Source organism: Rhinolophus sinicus, chromosome 17, assembly GCF_057876585.1.
Source record: "Rhinolophus sinicus isolate RSI-liver-muscle chromosome 17, RSI-T2T, whole genome shotgun sequence".
NCBI classification, from domain to species: domain Eukaryota; kingdom Metazoa; phylum Chordata; class Mammalia; order Chiroptera; family Rhinolophidae; genus Rhinolophus; species Rhinolophus sinicus.
This window is the reverse complement of record NC_142517.1, coordinates 194865608-194890803: the sequence shown is the minus strand read 5'-3', so window position 1 is coordinate 194890803 and position 25196 is coordinate 194865608. Positions and strand designations below refer to the sequence as shown.

General features: G+C 43.7%; 1 protein-coding gene across 1 annotated transcript in view; it reads left to right on the top strand.

Moving 5' to 3' along the window:
- MREG (melanoregulin) overlaps positions 1-25196 on the top strand; it is a 57569-nt gene that overhangs the window by 15348 nt on the left and 17025 nt on the right. Inside the window, exon 2 of the mRNA XM_074312900.2 lies at positions 2795-2954. Coding sequence (XP_074169001.2) covers positions 2795-2954 — 160 coding nt within the window. The remainder of the gene's footprint in view (positions 1-2794; positions 2955-25196) is intronic.

Genomic DNA, 25196 nt, shown 5'->3' with positions numbered 1-25196 from the left:
GGCGCTTGAAGCCTCGATATGCTGCACCTGTGCTGTTGCCTCTGCCAGGAATACCTTGCCTCTTGCTTCTCTTCCTGGTGAAAATCTATATACTGCTCAGGTCTGGGTTAGACGTTGTCACCTCCATGAAACCTTTCTTGAGCTTTCTTCTCATCACACACAATTCGTCACACCTTCTTCTCTGCTCCTATGACCTTGTGTTTATACATTAAACATGTTTTTCACTTATCGTATTGCATTATAGTCTAAGGGCAGGGACAGTGTCTGTCATGCAGGGTGGCATGCGGGGTCTCTGGTCCTGCTCCCCGACATAAGAACGCAGGATATGGTGAGGCCAAAAAGGAACACCCACGGAGCCATAGATAGGGGAGTCATGCCACTACAGTCTTGCTGGCGGCTGTATTGGAGACACGGGAAGCCGGAGCCACACTGTCCACAACCCACTGTCCACCTCTCTGCCAACCAACCAATCCACCCCACTTGCTAGCTGCAATCCGCTCTTGCTAGCTCAGCCACCATCTCTTCGCTAGCCCCCATTTCCCTGCTAGCATAGCCATGGCAGTTATATTAGTGGCCAATGGCTCACTGCTTACAGCTGACGGCCAACTAGACACAGTTGATGGCCATCCAATCACAGTTGATGGCCATTTACTACCTGAGTGAGAACCTTTCCGCGTGAGGGCGAGAGCCTGGAAACTGCACTCCTGGCTCTGTCCCCACAGTGTCCTATTTTATTTTCAAGTCCCCAAAGCACCCAGCCCAGCACCCAGTCTACAATAGGCATCCGTTCTGTGTTTGTTAAATCAACAACTGAATGAATGAATGAATGAATTTGACCTGCTCATTAAAGCCCAAAAGGGCAGGGCACCAAAGCATCATTTGCCTCACCTGTCGCTGGCTCATCATTCTTAAGAAGAACCTGCTATGGGGCTCCGTTTCAGCTTTGGTGGGGTCAGGCAGCCTTGTGAGAACAGGAGGCTTCTGAGAACTGATGGATGAGCTGTGTCTGGTTCCCTGTACGTTGCTCTTTTCCTCGTAGCTCTGATCCCCCATCACGTCCCAGACCCTATACTTCTGAACTGCAGTTGGAGAAATTTAAGGAGCACTGTTCAGCCTCCAGTCTCTCAGCCGCCTGCCCGATTCAGGTAGACCATGTCCAATGCCCTTGCTGACCTGGGTTCTAAGATCCTATCCCCTCTTTTCCCCCAGTTTTCACGCCTTCGACCCATGTGGCATTTACTGAGTCTCCTTCCCAGGTGCCTTCTGTTTATCTGGGCGTTTTCTGTCTGTTCTCATTTGCCATTCCTCTTGTCACACCTGCAGGTGTATTTGCCACCCCATGGGCATAGGGCATTCTAGTTGTCTAAGAGAATGGCATTACTCACCATCCAGGTGCAAAGCCAGAGAGCTTCTATCTTCTTCACATTTTTGAATAGAGTACTTTCTTCATCTCCACACCATCATTCTAATCCTGATACCGACCATGTCTCCCCTGAGTTACCTCAGTTGCGTCTTAATGAATCCCCAAATCCACTTGACTTCTCTCAAGCATTTGCCACACTTTACCAGAGAGATCTTTAAAGGAGTCATACTGTTCATGTCACATCACAGTCTTGCTTAAAACCCTTCTGCATCTTTCTTTGCTGTTAGGAGTGAAGACCACATTTCTAAACAATGTTAGAAAACATGGCCTGCAAAGCCATGTGGATCTGACCCCAGCTACCTCTCTAGCTTCTCTTTCACTCTCTGGCCAATATCCCCTTTCTTCTAATGCGTAGACACCTTGCTTCCTCCCACCCCAGGGCCTTTGAATGTGTTGTTTCCTTTGCCTGAAATTCTGTTCTTGTCTTTCCGTGTCAAGCTCAAGCACCCCTTCTTCACAGTGCTACCTGATGCCTACCCCATGAGCTCTCACGGCTCCCAGAACTCCCCCTTTGTAACACTTACCACCTTTTCTAATGATACAGTCATGTGATAATTCATTGATGTGTTTCCCTCCCTAGACTCTGGTGAGGTCCAAGAACAGGGACCATGTCTGCGTTGCTCACAGTTTTATTGGGCCTTGTGATTAACATGGAGTTGGTGCTTCATACATATTATTAGACGAAGGGAATAGCCTCAGCATGACCCTACCTGTCCGGTCCCACAGACGTTAACTAAGCTGTGTACACAAGCATGAACTAGGTGTGACGCTGTGTCTCCCATCTCCATAGGTCCAAACATGGGGACTGCCTTAGAAAGGGAAACTCAGAAAACCAACGTACAAAATGGGGCTGCTGAAATTCTTACTCAACATCCCCCATTATTCATTGGAAGTATTTAGATATGCATATTTATCAACTTTCTTGTTGTCAGGAATTCAGTAGCTATTGCATACCATTGCACTCTGAATGTACCGTGCTACCTTGAATTCAGAGCCAGTAAAAAGTTCATCTCTTCATGGCGATTGTTTTTGTCTTTTACTCACACGAGTGTTCTATTCCCCATTGAATTTCCTTTTTTGGGTTTAGCTGCCAGGGTACTGAGTGCTAAATTTCATGTTTAAAGTAGTAATAAAATTACCTCTGCCCAGGTGTCTGGTTATGTCTGTTCTCCGCTGTTTTTAAAGTGACTTTTTAATTGTTCTGTTGTGGTATGCTTAGTTATTAAAGACAGTTCAGATCTTTTTGATATATATGTATATGTATATATATATACATATATATAATGTATTACATAACACATTTTACTTTAATTATATAACATATAATTACATATATTCTAAAATGCTTATGTCCCCCTTTTTATACCATAGTGACAGCAATCCATATTCTTCATTTGGAGCAACTCTGGCGAGGGATGATGAAAAGAATCTGTGGAGTGTGCCTCACGATGTGTCCCATACAGAGGCGGATGACGACAGAATCCTGTACAATTTGATAGTCGTTCGTAATCAGCAGGCCAAAGATTCAGAGGTAAGCACCTTTTGAGAGCTTGCCGTGTGCAGGTGATAATGTCCAGTAAATACAGCAGTGACTGAGAAGACAAGCCTGAATTAAAGAAAAGAATGAAGGATGAGATGTTTGAAATGAAGGGCATGTATTTTAACAGCATATAGCGGCTAATTATAGCTGGTCTTGGTGGACCTGCTTGGTAAACAGATACGACTGATTTCTCATTATTACCTTAATGATCCAGATTTCAATAATACAGAAACAGCAAGGCGGTGCTGTGGAAGATCATGAAAGTAGTTTACCATCTTAAATGGCTTAACCAGTCCCTCTCGAACCTTTCCAGTTGTTTAGCAAGCCATGGTTAGAAGATTCAGACTGAAGGTTGGAGGGTACTTTGTATTATCACTAATTCTGAATTAGTGGGGCATGAATTAGTTTTTTTCTTTTCTTCTGTTTATAGCTTCTTAAATTGTCCATATTGATCAGACAGCAGCGTATCTGCCATATTCGAGATGATTTTTGTGATAAGGCTTGAAACCACTCTTCTTGGACTCTTAATCCAAAGTTATTGGTATTGGATGCTAGAATATGAAAAGGAGAGGACTTAATAAGTAAAGAGAAAACAACAAAGGGGGTCATGTTTTATTTTCTCCTTTATTTCAAAGGTAGTATTATAGTACCACGTATATTACAATATAACATGAACTGTTGCTCAGTGCCCTTCCGTGTGTGTGGAGTTCTGATAGGGTCAGTTTCTGCTAGATAACCCTCACAGGGTTTAACTCAGGGCCATAGCACTCCTCTAGTGCCCTGGTCTGCACTATCCCTGGCGTCCCAAGTCCCCAGCACAATCCCCTCCTTGACTGGTAACACTTGAAGCACATCAGAAAGCCTGTTCCCGTCAGCAACAGCCACGCTGGCTGTCCTTCCTGAGCACATGGACAGGAATACGTGACCTTGTTTTCCCTTTCATTAAAGGGAAGAGCCAATCCTTACCCTGCTGCACTGGGCTGACCCAGTAGGGTTTCTGCTGGTGAGAACAGAACTGCTTCTCTTTTTTTCCTCCTCTTTCTCCGTTCTGCCTAAAGCAGTAACAGCAATAGGGCAATAATACATAGTCTCTCTCTCTCTCTCTCTCTCTCTCTCTCTCTCTCTCTCTCTCTCTCTCTCCCTCTCTCTCCAGGGCCCCATGCAAATGTGAAAGGGGCTTGAAGGGGGTATTTGGAGCTGAGCCCTGCAGTTCTCTCCGGAGGAGCTCCAGCTTCTCTGCCATATTTGTCTTCACTTTTGAAAAGACTGTAGAGGAGGCAACATGAGCTGCAAAGCTCTCTGAATAGACACAGCTTCCAAAGTGGTCTGTTGTGTCATTTCTGTGCTATTCTTGGACCCGTGTTAAGGTTCATCCAGAAGGTTTTTTCCTTCTCCTTGCCTAAGAAATGAAATCAAGCTTACCTTTAAAGGAACTCTGTAACCAACATAGACAGTCAAATAAATAATTAGATAGATGTCATGATAATAATACATGAAATAATTTTAAATATCTCTGTTCATGGTGCTTTCTTTTTTTAAGTATAAATAAACATATATGTATATATACATATACACACACAGCATATATATGTTATATATAAAATATGTACATATTTTATATGTAATTGTATTATACGTATTAATATATGTAGTATAATATATATAATATATGCATATGGTTGAAAAAGGTTTCTTATATTTCTTCCCCAAATGTGAAATGAATATAAAAGCGCATATTAATAGATCTATTCATTGTGTACTGTTCTGCACCTAGCTTTCTTCCTACTTAATAATATGTTTTGGACAATTTTTCATTTCAACATGCTTAGATTTACCTTATTACTTTTGGGGGCCGACTGTATTCTCTTGGATGGATTTACCATCATTTAACCAGTCCCTATTGATGGTTAAGTTGATTCAAGATTTTTGCTATCAGAAGCAGTGCTGCAGTGGATATCTGTGTATACTTGTATGCCTTTCCATAGTTTTTTCAGGCTGGACCAAAGAGCATGTGCATTTAAGATGGAATTGTCACAGTGCTTCCTGAGAGGAACCCAGGAAAAGCACTTTGGGGTACAGAACTGAGTGGCACTGGATGCTCATACTGTGTTTAAGGGAAGCAGCTGCCAAGCTCCAGATAACTGTTTGCCATGCGGAGAATGTGGTTTAGGAAGTGCCAGAACTTTTGATTTTTAAGAGAAACTGAAAATTCAAATTTACATATAAAGTGTCCAGATTTTTAAGTGATAACTCACATTAAAAAAAATGTGTCAGCTCCACAAAATATGTTTATGGGCTACTGGTCTATAGGAACATTTACAACTAGGATTACTACTACTTACTATTGTTATTTTGTCCAGTGTGATTGCAAAGTGAATTCACCATTAATTTAGAAGGTGCAAGTAGGAAGCTAGTGAGGGGTGTTTTAAATTTGAACAAGTTCCATATCTGCTAGTATTACTTATTTTCTTTTCCATACAGGATGGAATTGGTACACATTTTAATACAACAGGATTTTAGTTTTGAAAGAAAAACAGATTCTGCCTACTAAAGGAACAAGGAACCCACGATATTTTTGCGTGATTCTGTTTAGAAGCTTAAGCAAGTTATGTTTTTTCGTTGAGTAGCAATAGCATGAAAGACCCAGGACCCACCATATTCAGAGTTCTCTGAAAAATGAAAAATAATTTCAAAACTGTGTGTGTACTACTTATATTTCCTTATTGAATCTGAAGCTGGTGGAGGAAGGGCTACAAATAGGTAAGGCTAAATTTGCGGTGTTTTCACCGAATTGAAAAAAAAAAATCAAAAAAGAAGACATACAGGAGAGCGAATAATGAAGCAAAAGCACAAGCTTAAAGGAACTTGCAGTGTCAGAAAATGTAAAGAGGAACATTATTTAAATCTAATAGAATTCACTTTTCATTTATGCAAGCCTTTGGAAACTAATGGAAAACAGACTTTTAGCAGAAGAAATCATGCATTTGCAGACCTCCAAGTAGTGGAAAAGTTATTACTCTTGTCTTTGAATGATGTAAAATACTTTATGTTTGACTAAGCAGTAGTAAACGACCTCAAAATCATGGCACTAAATCATTATCCTTTCGTTCATTCTTATTAAACTAGTTGTACTTCACATAACACACCCTGTTGTAGGGAGCGTGATAATAGTTAATGAGATATCACTGCACCTTAGTTATTTATTTGTATCAATAATTTTAATCATACCTCCAAGATCTTTTTTTCCCCCCCGTCTTCTGCCTCCCCCCACCACTCTGGTTCAAGCCGTTGTTTCTCAGTCTGGTTGTGTAGGTCACAGCTCCCTGACCCATGCTGGTATTATGAGCCTTGCGCTCCCCCCCGGCTGAGGCAGTCGGTCACCAGGGTCGGTTGGCTGCTCACAGCATCTCACAGCAGCTCTCACCCGCTGCCGACCACTCATGCTGGCCACTGGCCGCTCATAGCAGCGTTCGGTAGCCCACAGCAGCACAGCAGCCCGTGACAGCACACAGCAGCACAGCAGCCCGTGACAGCACACAGCAGCCCTGTGGCAGCCCACGTTGACCTCGGCATTAGGACTATGGTGCTCCAACCACCTGAGCCACCGGGCTGGCCCATCCTCCAAGATCTTAATAATAATGAAAATAGTGCCAGGCACTGTTTGATCACTTAACATATATTTACTACGTCTTCTTCATAACTCAGTGAGATAGGTACTATTATTATTCCTATTTGAAGCTATTTGTCTAGGCCACACAGTTGACAATGTAGAGTCAGGATTTGAATCTGGGCTTTCTGAATCCAGAGACATAATATATCATGAGCAGCATGTATGAAATTATGAAAGAGGAACAGATATGGTCTGTGATCCAGTGTAGATTTCAAAACGCATGAGCCTATCTGTCCAAAGCCTATTTCTGTGACTAGTTGATGCCAGTCATAGGAAAGGCATTCTCACCTCAGGGTAACGAGAGCTATGTTTGCTTGAGGATCGTGTTTCAGGAAGTGTTCGTGTTTGGAACGTAATACACCTTTCCCAAGTTATGCTTTTCCACGGTGATTGCAGCTGGTTGTGACTCCTACCCCAGGCTTCTGTTTTATTCGCCAAGATGTTTCATCTTGCTCCTTTTCCATCCCTTCTTTACTTTGTTTAATGTTCTCTGACCTATGTTATGTGGTGTCCCTTCTTGATGGTTCACTAATAGTTCCTTTAGGAGCCTGTACATGTATGACATCAACATTTTGACTCTGGTAAAAAAGACTTACATTTTTGGGTAAGAAAATAAATGCTAAAAAGTCATTCTCATAAACACATGAAAGCACCATTTTGGTTCAGAATGGGTGATGTTTATTTGGCATAGCAGTGATAGCAATTCTGTGTTTACGTTTAAAATTATTAAATCATTACATGCTCAGCAATGTATGTACTTCTCATGATCAGTGCCTGCTTCCCTGCCACTGAGCAATGTGACATGAATACCACATGCTTGTGTGGCTGGAGTGAGCCTGTGAAAACCATACTCTGCTGAACCCTGGGGAACAGCCAAGTGTTACTGTTTTTTAAAACTATGGAGGCAAAATCATAGACTGTTCCTGTTGTACAGTTTGCTTTCCTGAGTGTCAGGACTCCCTGCTTGCAGAGTGTCGTCGAGCATTATAAATAGTTCCAATAAAAAGTTTAAAATAGCAACAGACCTTCCCAGGGGTTGTTTGCAGTGTCTGGATTATACACTTAGCCTGTCATATACCTAATACTGCAAGAAGGGGTAAAACAACCGACTGGAATGTTCGGTTGGAGGAAGTGATGAAGTGGGAGAGAGGGTTGAATTGATCATGTACCAGCCACATAATTCCGAAGCACTTGGAGACAAGAGGTTGCCATTTGGCTCTGCATTACCCTGTTGTGGGTTTCCACGCCCTGGACGGGGCCTGCTCTGGTTTCTCTACAAAGGAGCAAACACTGGCTACCGCAGGAGATAGGACTGCAAGTTTTACACCAAGCTTGAAGGAGCAAAATAACAGTGGAAAAGTGAAGCAGTTCTCTAGATAATTCTGGGTCCCTCCCGAGGCCTTTTTCTCTGGGGTCCAGATGATCTGGACTGTTGAATGCAGCCATTCTTTATTTTACTTTGCTAATGACTGTTTTGGGTTAGACGGGGAGAGAATAAAAACACTTACTTATTAGGATCTGAGAATCAAATGATCTTATCCTCTGTTTTAGGTAACCATATTTATTATTAGGCTGTGTGGTAAGCAGCGTGCTGCATGTTTTCAGACAAATAGTGAATCCTCACAGTAACCGTATGAAGGAGGCGTTTTTGACATATAACAGTAGAGGCTTTCAGGCGTCTGTACAAGGTGTTGGATGAAATGAGTGGGAGATGGGGATCGTAGTTCGGTCTGTATGACTTGGAAGCCTGTATGACTGGAAACACTGCCCCAATCTCTCTAGTGAGCTTAGAAAAAGCCTCAGTGGACTCTTTTTAGTCAAAGAGAAAGTTACGAAATGGATGCTGACTTTCTGCCTCAAGTGGCCACTCTGGTCTGTGGATTTGTCGACGGTTACTCACCCTGTGCCAGCTGAATCACAGAGTGGCTTTGGTGTTTGTTTCGTGTCAATCTGTGTTGGGCACTGCACGTAATGTGCTTCAGATGCTGTTGCGCTAGGCATTTTTGACATCTCAAACACTGCTCTGGGTATGAACATCCATTGTGCCACACCAGACAACATTCTGGATATTGGTATTAACGTAATCAGTGTTTCTTACTACGTAGGTAGCACATCAGAGCTCTATCTGTGTAAATCGAGTTGAGGCAGTAAATATTGGAGAACTTGAGGTGGGCTGGGGGAAATCATTAGATGTTCATGCAGTAGGATGTGAGGTGGCGAAAAACGTGGGCTTTGGATTAGACAGATTTGGAGATGAGAGTCATACCGCTGCCATGTTCTAGCTGATGACACTGAATAGTTATTTCCCCGTAGGACTGTCATACTATTTATTGTTCAGTTTGCGACACAGCCACAAGGTCTTAACTAAGAGGAAAGGGGAGTGCTAATACCAAGAGTGCCAGGCCGAAGATATAAATTGGGACTGCCCTAGACAAGCTGGGATGTGTGATCACCTTTCTGTTTTTAAATCGTGGTGTAATATGTATAACATAAATGCTGCCATTTTAACCATTTTAAAGTGTCAGTTTAGTGACATTAAGTACAGTCACATTGTTGGGCAGCGGTGACCACCACCCATCTCCAGGACCTTTTCATCTTCCCAAAATAAAACTTACCCATTAAACAACAACTTCCCATTACCCCCGCCCCCAGCCCATGGTAACCACCATTTCTACTTATGAATTTGACTAATTTAGGTACTTCCTATTAGTGGAATCGTACAATTTTATTATTTTGTGACTGGCTTACTTCACTTAGCATAACATCCTCAGACTTCATCCATGTTGTAGCATGTGGCAGAGTGTCCTTCCCTTTTAAAGCTGAAGAATATTCCATTGTGTGTATAAGTGGCATATTTTTTATGTATTCATCCATCGATGGACTTGGGTGGCTTTCCACTTTGGGCTCATGTGAGTAATATTGCGATGAAGATGGGTGTACAAAAGTTTGTTTGAGTCTGCTTTCAACTCTTTTGAGTGGAATACTCAGGAGTGGAATTGCTGGATCATATAGTACTTCGGTTTAATTTTTTGAGGAAACTCCATACCGTTTTCCACAGTGGCTGCACCATTTTACATTCCTGCCAACCATGCACAGGATTCTGATTTCTCCACATCCTCACCAACATTTGTTATTAAGATCATCTTTCTTAACCTCCAAATTGGTCAGTAAAACAGCAACGGATCCAAATTGATCAATTTTCGCATCTACGTAAAGTCCATACAGTTGGGACTGTGGGCCAGTCACCACCATTGAATATCAGCACTAGGGACGTAAACCTGGGAGAGGCTGATGTCTGGCAAAGCCTCCCTCTGAGCTGCTTGGCCATGGAAGGCAAGTGGAGAGGATGGAAAACTGGGCTTTTTGTACCTGGATTCTGCTCTTTTTCTGGGCATCCATATACTAGAGTGAAATGGCCAGGCCTCTTCCTTTTACTCTGTCCTCATTGGCCCCAGAAAGATACATGAAAACCAGTAGATAATGTACCTTGAGAGTACTGATGGGTCAGTGAAATAGAGAGGATGGATAACAAGTTGGGGCCCTCCAGGAAAATGCAGTGCCTGTGGGAGAAGGGCAGAAAGCCGGCCAACTTTCTCCGTATCTAGAACGTCACTGTCACACAGATTGCTGCACCTCAGAGCTTCCTGAGTTTTTGTGCTTGTGATGGTAGAAATTTCCAGAAGGAAGGTACATATTTATTGGCAAGCATGTGGGCAGGATGATTTGCTGATAGGAACGGTATCTGTCCATTCATTTTTTTAGAACTTGCATAGTTCCGTTGGGCCTGAGAAGAAACTGAAACCGTAAAGCTGCTTCAAACGTTGTAATTTTTTAAAATTACAGTTTAATGCTTACAAATTTGAAACACTATGGATTGATACCAAGTTAAGCCTCCAATAACCTACCTCAGTGTTGGCTTTGGTTTTTCCTAGAACAGAGGAGATTATCAGAGATGCCTGCTGTCGTACAGTCACGTTGCCTCCTACATGCATTACCTGGCTTCTCACAGTAGTCTGTTGATGTAGGTGAACTATTTGTTAAAGAGAAACACACACACACACACACACACACACACACACACACACACACACACACAAAGAGGTGAAGTGACTTTATAGAGTTCAAACAGAAATGGGCTTCTGACTCAGGGTTCAATGCACTTGACTGTGGAGTGGAGACGGAAAGCTACAGGGTCTGAGGATTTAGGCCAGATAGCTGAATGATTTTCTTTGTCCTTTACTTTAAATGTGAATTGTAACAATCAGGTGGTAAGATAAGCTTTTAGGCATAGAACTTCATAGAAAAGATGTCCAACTTATTTCTCTCTTAAGTAAACTTCAATGTGTAATTGTTTTTTCAAAGGTATCTAGGTTATTCAAATATATTCTTATTTATTTGAAACTTTGTTATAACAAAAGTTCAGATTCTGCCAGATGTGTGTGTTAATTGGTACATTTTATTAGTAATTGATATATCTAATGTTAAGTCAGGTAGGTTTGATTTGAAATTAAGGTGTTGTCAGTTCTTTGAACACCCAAAAGGCTAATATTTTTTAGTCTTGATGTTAATTTAGTGTCAACAACATAGGAAATTCTTTTTTGTTTTTCCTAGATACCCCACCTTTCAACTCATATGAGAACTAAATAGTTTGTATTGCCATTAAGTTAGAATTTCTACTTTCACCATAGTAAGGACCCACTTCTAGTTTCACAGATATTCTTAGGTCAACATGATGGGTGTGTCCCTGAGGGAGGCTGGTTGGCTGTTCATGCAAAGCTCACAGACTCCCAATACCATGGGTGGTGTCACTTCTGCCCAAGATCTGGTAATCAGCTATGCTCATCTCTGAACTTGATTTTCTCAGGGGACCTAGAGCTATTTGAACTTGGGAGGTATATTAGGGTTCTCAGAGAAACAGAACTAACAGGATCTATCTATCATCTATCTATCTATCTATCTATCTATCTATCTATCTATCTATCTCTCTCTCTCTCATCATCTATCGAGAGATATTTATTTTCAGGAATTGGCTCACACAATGGTGGAAGCTTGGTGAATCTAAAATCTGATGGAGGAGGCTGGCAGGCTGGAGATGGAGAGTCAGGAAAGAATTGCTGTTCAAGTCCAAAGGCAGTGTGCTGGCATAGTTCCTTCTTGCTCTGAGGTCAGTCTTGGTTCCACGAAAGCCTTCAAGTGATTAATTAATGTCCAGACACATTATGGAGGGTGATATGCTTTACATGGAGTGTACCAATTTAAACATGAACCTCATTCACAAACACCTTCACAGAAACACCCGGAATAATGTTTGACTAAATATCTGGGCACTGTGGCCCAGCCAAGTTGACACAGAACGGTTAACCATCATAGGGAATTTTACTGACACTAAGCGAATTCACAAGAGACTGCCATATAAACCCAAATGCATGTAACCACTTGGTGGGCCACACACTGGGTGGGTGTCAGTGATGTCTCTCCCCTATGCTAGAATCTGTAAGGGAAGCCAGTGACCAGAATAGAAGGTGGCTGGCTTGGTGGAAAGGAATCAGACGAGAACGATGGCGGCTGACATTTATGGAGCACTTACTGTATACCAGGTGCTGCTCTAAGTATTTTACATCTATTATGCTACTCCCATTGTCTCCCAGATGTGATCACCTGGTGCTTTCATCTCCAGTATCAAGTTTTTTCTGTTATTTGCTTAGGACACCCGGCCCCTTGATGGTGGTATATAGAGATTTCTAAACATCATCCCCGGGTGAACAGTAGTCTTGGGCAGGGATTTGGGAGGGCAGGCAGCAGATTGTATAGTCAGGGGAAATCCAGAATAATGTAACAGTGGGTAAATCTGGGGCTGAGCGCAAAGGTGGTGTTTCAAATAAAGACTCAGTTTAATGAAGCGGCTAGGCAGACACCCAAACAGAGACAGCAGATTAAGAATAGAAGATAGGGATTTCTAGACACTGCAGTCAGAGTGAAACACACAGATTATTGTAAATAGAACTTAATGCATTGCCAAGACTCAGCAAGTCCTGCTATCTCATCATCTCCCATGAGACCTCTTGACAGTATTTTCCCAATCAAATAATGATGTCATCTCTGTGCCCATAGAAGCTACACGTCTCCAATTGAAGGCTCCTTCATTTTCTTGATTTATAATTTAATACATAAAGCGGGACCAAGGGCACAGAAACCGACAAGGCAATTGAGTTTTGAGGACTCTGTGCCTGAAGGGACTGTGCCAGCATTCAGTAAAGATCTACATTTTTCTCTTGCCTGAGACACAAGTGAGCCCACGGGAAGTGGTTGCCCCAGAATCGTACCCCTTGTGATCAAAACAGCTCTTGTGCTTCCTCAACAGTCATTTTAGCTCCATTCACCAGTTTGAAATTCTTTTAAAGGTGGAGTAGTAGCCTAAGTATGGAATCTAAACGAAATCAACTCACCCAAAGCGTTGCTGTTGGCAGTCCAACCTATGGATATTCGCACAAAGATATGTTATTGTTTTGTAAAGTTAAAATCTGGAAATAAAAATATCCAATGGAAGCACCGGTTAAATATATTATAAATAGCTATACTAATGGATGCTATACAGCTTAAAAATAATGAGGTAGCATTTATAGGTACTGACTTGGAAAGATAGTTATGATTTGTTGCTAAGTGGGTATATATAATATCCCATTTGTGTAAAAGAGATCCCAGTTGTATAAAAGCATATGTGTGCTAATATATAGCTATAACATTTTTGGAAGGTTACCTATGAGCTTGTTAGCTCTGGTGACTGCTGGGGAGTTAGAAGAGAGTGAGTGGGTGGAGAGAGGGAGGTTTTTCTTTCCTTTCACTTCATGGTCTTTTGTTTGAAATCAATTTTAGATCGTATGCATGTATTACTTCATATACATATACTGCATACAAAATAAAATTCTCTCCCCGTTATTTCGTAGCACACTCTGTTGGTGGTGGTTTCTCTGAGTCTTTCTAAACTGTCCCACTTTGTTTCACTGTGCGTTTGCTGGAGAAGGGGTGGGGGAGAGAGTGAATGAGAGTTAGTTTAGGAGGAGCTGGAGCAAGCTTTGAGGAATCCTGCCAAAATGGACTGATGCACAATGTGAGTGAAGCAGTCAGCTGGTATTTATCTTTTCAAAGTTGTAAGAGTCTTCTGATAAATCAGGCTCTTTCTCTGGAGCTCGCTTCCCCTCCGACTGCCTGGGAATTCATATGGTAATGAACAGAGCTGTATTTGTTTGCTTCTTCACCTCCCCCACCCTCTCAACCATTCCTGTCCCGCCCCTTCCTTTGGTTGGTCTTGCTCGTCTTGGAATAATGGCAAATGGCTCTTAATTGCACAAGGCCCCTGAGAGCCCTGGATGCTGGTGTCCTGGGATTTCATGAAGCAGATGTGTTCAGCTGGGGCATCTTGGGAAGGCTGATGAGGCGTGGTCCATAAGAACAGCTTAGCTCGCTTTCTGGTTCTGATTGAACACCTGGGGGAAATGGTTGTACCCACTCCATTCTGATGGGGGGGCCCAGACCTGCTGCCTCTCCCCTCTCAGACTTAAGATCCCCAAAGTATTCTGGAAAGAAGTACACTGTAGTTTTCTTGTTATGAAACCACCTCTTGATTGCGATGCCTTGTCCCCAGCGACCTGTTTATACATGATTGTTGACACGTGAGCATGTTATTTACAGTGCAGGAGTGAGCTGTGCCGTGTGACGGTTTTGCAATCCAAGTGGCAGGCCACGTGGCTCATGAATACAGACTGGGTACGCCCCTTAGACACACTTGTCATGTTTAACTACAGTTTAGGTGATGTAAAATCACACCCAGCCCCTTTACCACGTCGCTGAGGCCTTAGTTGTTAAAGCACTTAACTTGGAGAGAATTTCAACAGACGTGAGTCAAAATTCACCCATTAATTTTGCTGGTTGTCAGTTCTGGCTGTGGAATCACGTTTTTCAACCAAGAACCGGAAGATCCAGGCACTCCTGCTGGTTAACCAGGCCCAGAGATTGGGCAAGTCATGAGAGAGGAGCAGAGCAGGAGTTGGCCTCTCATAGCGCAGCCAAAATATTTTTTGTTCAGTTGTACATCTGCGTGCACTTCAGTCAGTTTGAGCTTACTTTTTAAATTTTCCCTTTTTGTTTTTTTTTGCCAGCCTTGGTGAGTTTACAATCAAATACAAGTGGTGGCAATAAAAGCCACTGCAGTTAATTTTCTTGTTAAACATAGGACATGATTCGGGGCTTGGGATCTTCTATCCAGTTTCCCCGTCTCTTTCCCAGTAATCACTTAAAATTTGGGGGACTCTGAGAAAAGCTAGTACATGGGAATGGCAACAGCTTGTAAGAAGAGAGAGAGACCATCAGACCAGCCAGGACTGGCCAGGGTGTCTGTTTTTTCAGGCCAACCTTGGCAATCTGCAAGAATAAGTTTTAAAATGCTCTCCGTCGTCTAATACTGCATATACTGTTATCTGTCGAAAGTCAGTGAGGTTCCCGTATTTGTTCTAATGGGGAGTAACGACAGGACATATTCTTGTCATTACCCCTTTGCATCTCCAGGCAGAAGTCTGGAGGGAATGGGTGGTGTGCTGGGACGAAGTGGACTGTGGAGTATGACTAAGCTACGCAAGGATGTGCCCTGACCAGCAGGACGGGCAGCCTTCCCATGCAGAACCCTTCTCTGCCTGGCTGGGCCCTGCTCTTAACCTTGGAGGACCCTTCCAGGGTTCTTCTCATGTTACCCTCTACCTGCACCCACTTCGGCTGGCTCCTCACCGAGCCTAGCTCTCCCTACCTGTTTCATCCCTAACCTTTCTTCATCCATCTTTCCACCCAATTAAACGTCCATTTACACTGCACAGGCAAAGCTCAACTGGAAATTAAAAAGCAGGTATTAGGAGAAAACCAGAGGAATTCACTGAAGAGGGTGAATGGTTTGAAGGAGGAACTTGTGAACCCAAATTCGTTATAATTGGTAAAATATGAGAAAGAGGTTTTCTGAGCAGAGAGACCAGCTCAGCTCAGTGTTTGTTTGTTGTTGCTTTTTGCGGTTTTGGTATTTCCTGAATTGGGAATGGAGCAGCCTCATGACCTTGGAAACACTGCCAGGAGCTTCAGATCCAGTATTCCTAGGATAGGGACAGGGTCCTGCATGAGGACCCTGAGGGTGGAGGCCAAGGCACTGGATGAACCAGACCGTTTCTTGTCCCAAAGGATTTTGTGGGGCCCTAGGGCTGAATTATTTAAAGGGCTGAACCCTGGCCTGAGCCGGCAGGCAGCATTGAATGGCCCAAGATTGTGGACAATTAACGGGGTGCCTGATGTTTCTCCCATCTGACTAGGGTTAGGTAAGGCAGGAGCATTTGAGAAATGATCTCCCTCTAGCTGGCAGATCCCTGCTGATGTGGAAACACTGGCTGCTGTTCATGCCGCTTGTTCCACCTGTTCCTCTGCCCTAGTTTTGAAAGGTCTTTTCTTCCTCTCTTGTTTCTCCCGCTTTCAATCCTTGGACTCTTCTTCCAGCCACAGAAAGTCGAGAGCAGGGCTGTGTAAAGCAACCAGGAAGGGAAGCAAGCAGCCCTTTGCTAGTTTCATCCATCCTTTTCTTCCGTTTGCTTGCTAGAATATTTTTACCTCTGCCTGTGCTTGTCTCTGTGGGAATGTTTCAGCAGACACAGGCTGAGATCTGGTCATGAAGAGGAAGTGGCTCAGGCTCACAGGTTCCTGGGCTTTTGCTTGCTGAGTGTTTGAAAACAGAGCAATTCACTGACGCCTCAGTCCTCACCTTAACATTTGAACCCATGACTAGTATTTATCTCTTGCCTGCTTTTAAGTGACATTTGCGGAATAGAGAGCAGCTTTGGGTATGTAGCAGCTAGAGAGAGCACATCCTGAAATGCTTCAGAGTGATGATTTTCTTTTTTTTTTTCTTTAATAAGAATTTATTTGGGCCCAACTGACCACATATGCTGAGGAGCAAGATCTCAAATGTTCGTCAGCGTGAGGATTTTCTATTGAGTCCTGCCTCCAGGCTTGGATAGCGATTGACTCTACACTGTGTTTTTAACCAGTTATGGCAGCTGATGCCTTGCTTCTCATGGCAAATGTCCCCTTCTTAGGGGACACCAGTCATAGTGGATTAGGGCCCACCCTAATAACCTCACTTTAGTTTGATTACCTCTGTAAAGACCCTGTCTTCCAATAAAGTCACTTTCTGAGGTGCTGGGGATTAGGACTTCAACATATGAAATTTGGGGGCACACAATTCAATTCAACCCATAGTGGTAGGCATGTCATTGATAGGATTAAACGTATTTGTTTCATTTGCTGGTCAGGTTAGACCTGTGGGCATAGCAATGAACAAAGGGTCTGCCCTCAGAGAGCTTACCCTTGAGGGGAGAATGACAGCAAATTAAGACGATAGAGGTTGTGGTAAGCACTTTGAAGAAAAATAGGACAATAAGAGGGAACAGAAAGTGACTCAGGGCGGGGAGCGGAGATCTGAATGGTGCAAGGGCGTGAGCCTTGTGAAAGACATTCCAGGCAGAGGGAACAGCAGCTGTAAAGACGTTGAGGTGGGAATGCACGTGATATGTGCCAGGAGCAGCGAGAAGGCCAGTATGCATACAGCAGAGGGAGCAAGGGAAAGAGCTGTACTGTGTGACACTGGGAAAACTAGCAAGAACCAGACCAGGAAGGCCCGGGAGGCCATGGTGAGGATTCTGAATTTTGTTCTAAGAGGGACAGGGTGTGCTTTCAAACTAAACACGTGGAAAATGCTTGTTTGTCTCGTCGCAAGATTTGTTCTTTCCCTCTGGCCCCTGTTCCTCCCAGTGTGAGATGCTCACATTCCTTGGGAGTCCTAAGCAGGTCTGGCCCTTCCTGCCCATTGAGAGATAATTCTCCTTGATCTCTGGGCACGTGGTGAGCAGAAGCACTGTCGGCCCTCCGTTCTGGACTGTCTTTTCCAAGGACGTTTGCCCAGTGAAATCCTCAGGAGACATACATTGTTCTCCCTCTGGAACCAAGGGCAGGCAGGCCTATTGCCCATTATAAAAGAGTCAGGCTCCCTAAGTTCAGGGTTCCTGTCCGGTAATGCTGCCTACTGTACATGCAGGTATCATTCAGCCCTCTCCCTCTTACTGTGTTGGAATCTGGGCTCCTAGAACTGGCATAAAAAATTCAGAGCTGCTGTTGCTGGGTCCTTTGTCTCTGACCCAGCAGGAGTCTTGTGTTTTTCCGCCAGCCCCCAGCAAACTGGCAGGGGATCTTGTTAGCTTATAAAAAGAGTCAAATCTCAGATGCTTCACAGGTCTTGACACCCTTAAAATAGCTTCTGGTTTTGGCAGCATGATGGAGATCTTGACCACAAGTCAACGCTTTGGCATATGTCTGTGGTTTTTAAACTTTTTTTCTGTTATCTATGGAACTCTTACCCCCGCCCACCAATGAAACCTACCAGGAAACTGATAAAATTGAAACTTCTCTGGCCGAAGTAGGGGTAACAGCCCAGATTTCCCCATTTCAGGCAGCCCCGTAGGCATGTTTGGAAAAGCCACCCAACGTAATTTCAGACACACTGTGTTGAGCTACTAAAACCCCTTTAAAACTCAAGTTTGATATCTGGGAGCAATAATACATTGATTCTTATCAGAGACAAATTAATTGTATCTTTGCAAAAAATTAATTTACCCGTCATGAATAGGTCAGGACCAATTAGTTTTTCAAAAGAATGGGACCCAGGACTGCTAAGTTTTGATTGTAGGATATGGAGGGGAAGGTTGGGAGAGAGGGGCCCTGCAGTGGTTGGCTCCGGGCATTGGGGCAGGACTAAAAAGTAGTGGAGGGAGAGTGCTAGAAACAAGAGGTACTGAGAGGATAGCAGATGAGGAATAAGATCACATTTCAGCTACTTGGTTTCCTGGGTCCTTATGATCCCTTTGAGGTGCCCCACAAGCTTTGTGTGGGACCAGGCAGAGTAAGATTAGGCACCCTTTCACATATATTTTATGTTGGGGTTCTGTGTGGGTTATCATTTGGAAAAATGAGTCTCCTTGCAGAAACAAATTTGAAAGCTCATCTACTTCTCTCTGTTACCAGGGGCTCTGGCAATGGGTGTCAAAAAGTAAAGCAAGTGTTTGTTTATTTCATAGAACACTAGGAGGGGTGTGGCACAGCAGGACGGATTCCTAGGGTTCAGGCCTAACACTACTACTGTCTCCTGACTCTACTGCTAATTTGCTGTGTGGTCTTGGCAGGCCACTCCATCTCTCTGGGCCTTTTTCATCTGACAGGGAGGTATGGAGGACATATCTCAAAAGTCCCCATATTTAAAAGCCTGTGAATTATGGTGCAGTGATGGGCTTTTAACCCAAGAAACATTAGGTGTGGTACTCCTGGCCATCTGCGTCTGAATGAGCTAAACTTCATTCGTGCCCTTTGAATGAGATGCATGCACTATGCCTGGAACGAGGGTTGGGGACGTTTCTGAGAGTAAAGCAGGTAGATTTGATTCCTCCATGCCACGTTTCCCTTCTCATTCTAGACAAACTATGTCCCACAGGGCAAATCCAGTGTTACTTGGACACAGACACGCCCAATATTTTACGTACTGTCTTTGGCTGCTTTTGTGCTACAGTGACAAAGCTGAGTAGTTGTGACAGAGACCTGGTGTCCTATAAACCCTAAAATATTTACTATCTGGCTTGAGGCCATCTGAGCTTTGCCTTTGGTTTGGTGCTCAGTAGACTTGGCTCAAATGATTGCGTGGATTTAATTTTTCAGGCAAAAAAGACACATCACCAATCCCTTTGAGGAGGGCTTCCTGTGCCCACTGTGCGATGATCCTCTGGAAAAAGAGATTCTTAGAAACTGAGAGACTCTTCTAGCCTTTTCAGTTATGGATACAAAACATTTTCCATTTACTTACGAGTTTTTTTCTTCTAAAAATGACTACAATTGTCTATTATGTGAGACTAGTCAAAAAAACAAATAAAAAAAAAACCACTGTAATTCCCAAACATGTTAAATGTACCACAGATTAGTACTACACTACTGTTTTCCTTTTACATTCTGGGTTTTAAATGCACAGAAATTGTGTTAGGGGTTTTGTTTAAATTAATGAAAGCCTCCCATGTTGATAAGGAACCAGGCAGATGACCGATGATGAGGCAAAGGTCTTAAAAACTAGAAATGGCTGCTGAATTCTGCCTTGGCTTGGCAAAGGGTCATCCATGTATCCATAATAGCCAGTAAAAACTGGAGACATTATAAACAATGTGTTAACCAGTGAGTGACCAGGCAATTACAGGACTGCTTCTGTTCAAGAGATTGTTTTTCCTTGAGGCTGTGTGCCATTACATCATGCTTGAGGCTTTGTTAGAGCAACCCCCAAACACTTGAGTTGGGGAGGTAGCATCTGGAAGGCTCAGCTGGAGATAGTGGTGGAGTGAAACTGGACAGTAAGTGAGATACTGGAATTGTAAGGAAAAATGTTTTACAAGGATTCAATTTAAATGATAACTCCAAGCTGTTAAAGGAACTCTGTTGTCATGGACAGGTGACATAGGCAAGCATCTTGTATGTCTTGTGGAAGGTTCAGTGTCTCTTTGGGTTGTGTTCACAGGGGTGTCATATGCTGGGGATGTGCTTGGTGTGATGAGGGAAGTGGTTTAGTTTGCAGCTCTATGTCTTAAAAAGGATATAGATAATTTAGAGACGGTCTACAGTGAACAATGAAAATATGGAAAAATTAGAAAGTTGGAATCAAATGATGGGGGAGAAGTGGGGTAAGCAAAACACAGATTGTCAAAGCAGGTTCACATGGATCATAGATCTTACCCAGTATCAAGCTTTACTAATACTTTCAAAGACATAGGCAATCGAGAGGCTCAGATGAAGCAGGCAGAGGTCGGGGACATTGAGAATGTGTCCCTAGGGCCCCCTTCCCCCACAGAACATGCACTTAGATGAGCCTAAGTGAGGTTCATTGGATTATCTCATACAGTGGAAAGCTTTTATATTTTGAACAGCTCCACCGTATACCTCCCCATTATTTTGTAGTATAGGGACATTCTCCAGGGAACCATCCCCTGAAGATGTAGGGTGCCTTGTGTGTAATTCTTTGGCCTGAGACAGCCTGCTAAGGGCATTCTGTAGATAAGATTTCTTCCTCCTAGCAAATATCATCCCTCTAGTTACCAGGAGGTTAGGTTGATAAGGAAATTAGATATGGTCACCTGCCTTCTTTCCTTTTTCCTGGGGACTTACGCCCCCCCTTCCCCCCCACCACACACACACACACACACAGGGCCAGCTGCTTTAACTCCTTCCTCCTGGGGGATGAAGATGAAAAGGACTGGGGTTATTCAGTGTCAGGCAGAGATAAACAATTTGACAGCTTTCAAATAAAGGAAGAGCAATTATAAGTAGGGTCCCTGGTGATAAGGTTTGCATGTGGAGTGATTACAAAAAGGATTATCTCTACAATAAGAAATATTTGGGTTTAAAGAAAAATGGAACACTTTCAGATTTGGGAGGTTGTTCGTTTATAAAAGAAAATCATAACTCTTAATTTTTCTCTTTCCTGTCTCTCCCTTGTGCCTCTGACTGGCTCTGATGAAAGTCCCCCCACCCCCCCTAACCCCCCCAAACTGGGGGATTCCTTCTCAGCTCTACTGGGACTCCTTCTTCCCTGTTCCCTTGCTCAGCCTCCTCTTTGAAGCGGGCAGAGATCCTGGAATCCAAACAGAGTAAATGCCCCTCAGAAGCCACAGTATTTTCAGTTAAGTACCAGGACACACACAGGAACTTGCAAATTTATCAACAGTATTTTCAGTTTAACAGAATTCACTGAAATCAGGTGAGCTAAGGTCTGTGTGTTGTTATCCAGAAAATGGTAAAGACTTTTCTAAATAAATTCAAATTACAATCATGCCCGCAAATAGACTTTTCTATTTTAGAGGTAATTAGACACTAGACACATGAACAAAGGAAGCTAAAAAATAATACTTCTTAGGAATTTTAAAGTTTTTGTTCTGATTGTAAAAGACATACACGACCATTGCGGAAAATTTGGTTAGTGTAGAAGAAAAAAATCACCTATATATAACCCTACCCTGACATAAACACTATCATGCTATCACCTGGAAAGACCTGGAACCCTTAAGGATCCACACGAGAGTGTTTGCTGGTGAGATTTGGCTAAAGAGGCGTCCCTTTGCAACTTTTGCCACACTTTGAAATTATTAGGTTGGTGCAAAAATAATTGTAGTTTAAAAGGTTAAAAGTAATTGCAGAAACCGCAATTACTTTTGCACCAACCTAATAAACCATTAGCTATAGTAGTATCTATATCAGCACCATCCAAAAAAAAAAAACTAAAATGCAAGCCACATTAAATATTTTTATATTTTCTAGTAGCCACATTGAAAAAGTAAAAAAAAAAAGTGAAATATTTAACCAAGTATGTCCAAAATGTTATCATTTCAATATGTAATCCATATAAATGGCCTTAATGAGATATTTTGCCTTTTTTTTGGTACTAAGTATTCCAAATTCAGTGTGCATTTTACATTTATAACACTTCTCGATTTGGACTAGCCACACTCCGAGTGCACAGTAGCCCTGGGAGGCCAGTGGCCGCTGCATTGGCCAGCGCAGGGCTGGATGTGGAGGGATAGCCAGATCTTTGAGATGTCTTCATGATAAGTCATACAATCCATCATTAAATCTAGAAGCAGCAGCAGCCTTCCTCGACGGGACGGTACATACTTAAAACTCATTGAATGAACTGGTTATTTCTACCTTGCCAGAAAGTCAAGTTCCCCTTTTCTCTCCACATATGAGAATTTCGTTGTCTTATCCTTGCTTTCATTGACAGCAACTAATTGTCCCTCCCTGCAGTGACTGGAGCTGCAGAAATCTGGGGCGGTTCCAACTAGTTGACTAGGAATAACAATGTCACATTCTTCCCACTGGCAGCAGTGGCCAAATCACATCCTGAATTTGGCCCTTCTCCTAAAGCCATATGTGGGCCGGAACCCCTCTGCCGCCCCAAATTAGACAAAACTGACTTGAAATCTCATTGCCTAGCAGCCCCGGTCCATGGCTTTGTTGACACAGTTCCCCAGAAGGAGCTGTGAGCTATCCCCTTGGCTTAATCTGGTTAAAACCAGATAAAGAATTAGGTCAGGGGCCCCTGGCTGCAAAGCAGTCTGTTTCCAGAACTCCAGCAGAGCTATGGAATAAAAATAAACTGGGAGAGCTGGAAAAGCCTGACTTGGCATGTGCATTTGATTTGTTCTAGGTCAAATTCTTGCTCTAGTTCTAGGTCAGAACACATGAGTATTGCTAGGGGCAGTGGGACTACATTAGCCACCAGGTAAGGATATGCCTTTCCAAAGAGCTCCAAGCAGAACTCCAGGATGATATTTGGGGTTAGAGGCTCTGTGTAGTATGCAGAATGAAACTGCCCAAGCTGCCAGACCTTCGAAAAGTTTCAGTTTATTATCATTTATGTATCAGAGCATCTGGGGTGGGGACTCAGGGCCTAGTGGTCAGCACTGCAGGCTAACCCCATTGAGGCCCAGCTTCCCCTGGGATTCAGAGAAAGGGCAAGTCGATAGTTCTGGAAGGTCAGGCAGTAGGGAGGAGACCCAGAGGCAAATCTGTAACCCAAAGACTTGTTCTTACCTTCCGGAATTGATGGATCTGATGAAGCTAGGAGAGAGCGAGCTACATCAGAGTTTGAGCTATGCCCCTCAAAATGCCCCTCATTTCCGTAGGCCCCAGTTTCCAACAGATAGACCTTTCTGGGAGTGAGTGCTCCAGAGTGATGAGAGGTCTGGGCTGAAGGAATAAAGTCAACCCTTGTTGGGAGGTGTTGGGGGGCCCTTCAAGTCCTGGAGCCCCCCGGGACCTAAATGCCAGGTCCCTGGGCACTGGCCCCTCCTGGATCTCCACTCCCTACCACTGCCTCCTCCGAGGTTCCTCTAGTCTGTTATCTATCCTCTAATACACTGAATTTCTCTGCTCTGTCATTTCATCCTGTGCCGTCTGGGCCAAGGTGGAAGCAGAGGGCACTGAGTGGACCAGCTGTCTAGGAACAGTGACACATAATCCTGTCTTTCCCACTTGCACACCGTGTCTGGTGGATGGAGATAATAGGCTTTTATAGCCCTGAAAGAGGATGCGCCTCCTGGGGAGGTGGCCTTGACACCGACCAGAACCAGCTGTGTGTAAAGGACGCTCTTAGCTTCCTCTGCATAATGGACTCTTGCCTCCCTTCCCAGCAGTGTCCCCAGCCTGCCCTAGGATCTGGTTGCATTCAGTGCCCTGTGTCCCCTGCCGGGCAGTGAGGGGTGTGTGGATGGGGGAAAGATGAGGGCCTGTCTGTCTTCTGCACCTGCGTGGCTGTGCCAGACGCCTCTTTTAGCATGAAAGTCCCTGCACGTTATGTTCCATTTCTCTCTTTGTGTCCCAGTTTCCATGCGGGTAACAGGGAAAGACAGTGTAGTGGACTAAATTTGGGCCTCACTGAGTGCCGCTGAGGGTGCTGGGAGGAGCATGGGTTTTGGAGTCGGAAAGACTTGAGTTTAAATTCTAGGTTCCCCACTAAATAGCAGTGAGATCTCAGCTGAGTTGTTTAACCTCCTGGAGCCTCCCTTGATATGTCTCTGGAAAGGGATCCATAATCCCATCTCATCAGATTTTCTGGCAAATCGAATAAAATACATCCAGAGTCTGGGACAGGGTCCGCCACACAGTGCAGCTTTGGTGTTGTTACCATGTACAGAGGTGTGTGTGAAAAGTACTTCTCAAATAGCAAATGCTTGATCAGGCACAGAATAGAAGAGGTGAATGGATTGTTTTCTTTCATTTCATCTTTCTTTCATTTATTCTGTTGCCCAAAAAGACGGGAATCAAAATATGTTGAATATACAAACCTGCCTTGTTCAGAATACACATAGACTAGAGCCCAGATGACTTTTTCTGATAAGATTTGGTGCTGCTTCCTAGACTCAGCATTGGCGCTTGGTCACCAACAGCATGTGGCCTTGGTGGGAATCGTCACCTTCCTTTGGGTTCGGAGCACCTCTTGTATACAGGGGACTGTGTAAGACCTGAACGGGTCAGCTTCTTGTATTTGGAGCCTGCAATCTCGTAGTGAAGGACGTGTCGCAAATACCTATACAACAGTACCTATACAGTCAATGACTCTACAGCAATTTTCATAAAGGGGCGGAGAGATTTGAAAAGAAGCAGCCGTGAGTTTCGACTGGTAGGAAAGGGGAAGGCTTCTCAAGGTGGTGCCATTTGAGCTTTGAAGAGTGAATAGGATTTAGGTAGCAGTGGAATGAGGACATGAGAGAACATGCCCGAAGGCACACAGGTTCAAGGTACACTTGGGAATAGACTGGTGGTCCCATGGGGCAGGAGCACACTGAGCCGAGGACACTGTCGGAACTAGACTGGAAAGTCAGCTCATGGGGAGCCTGTGCAGGGACTGAAATTTCCCTCAGTAGGTGGTGCGGAACCACTGAAGATTTCCGGGGAGGGAA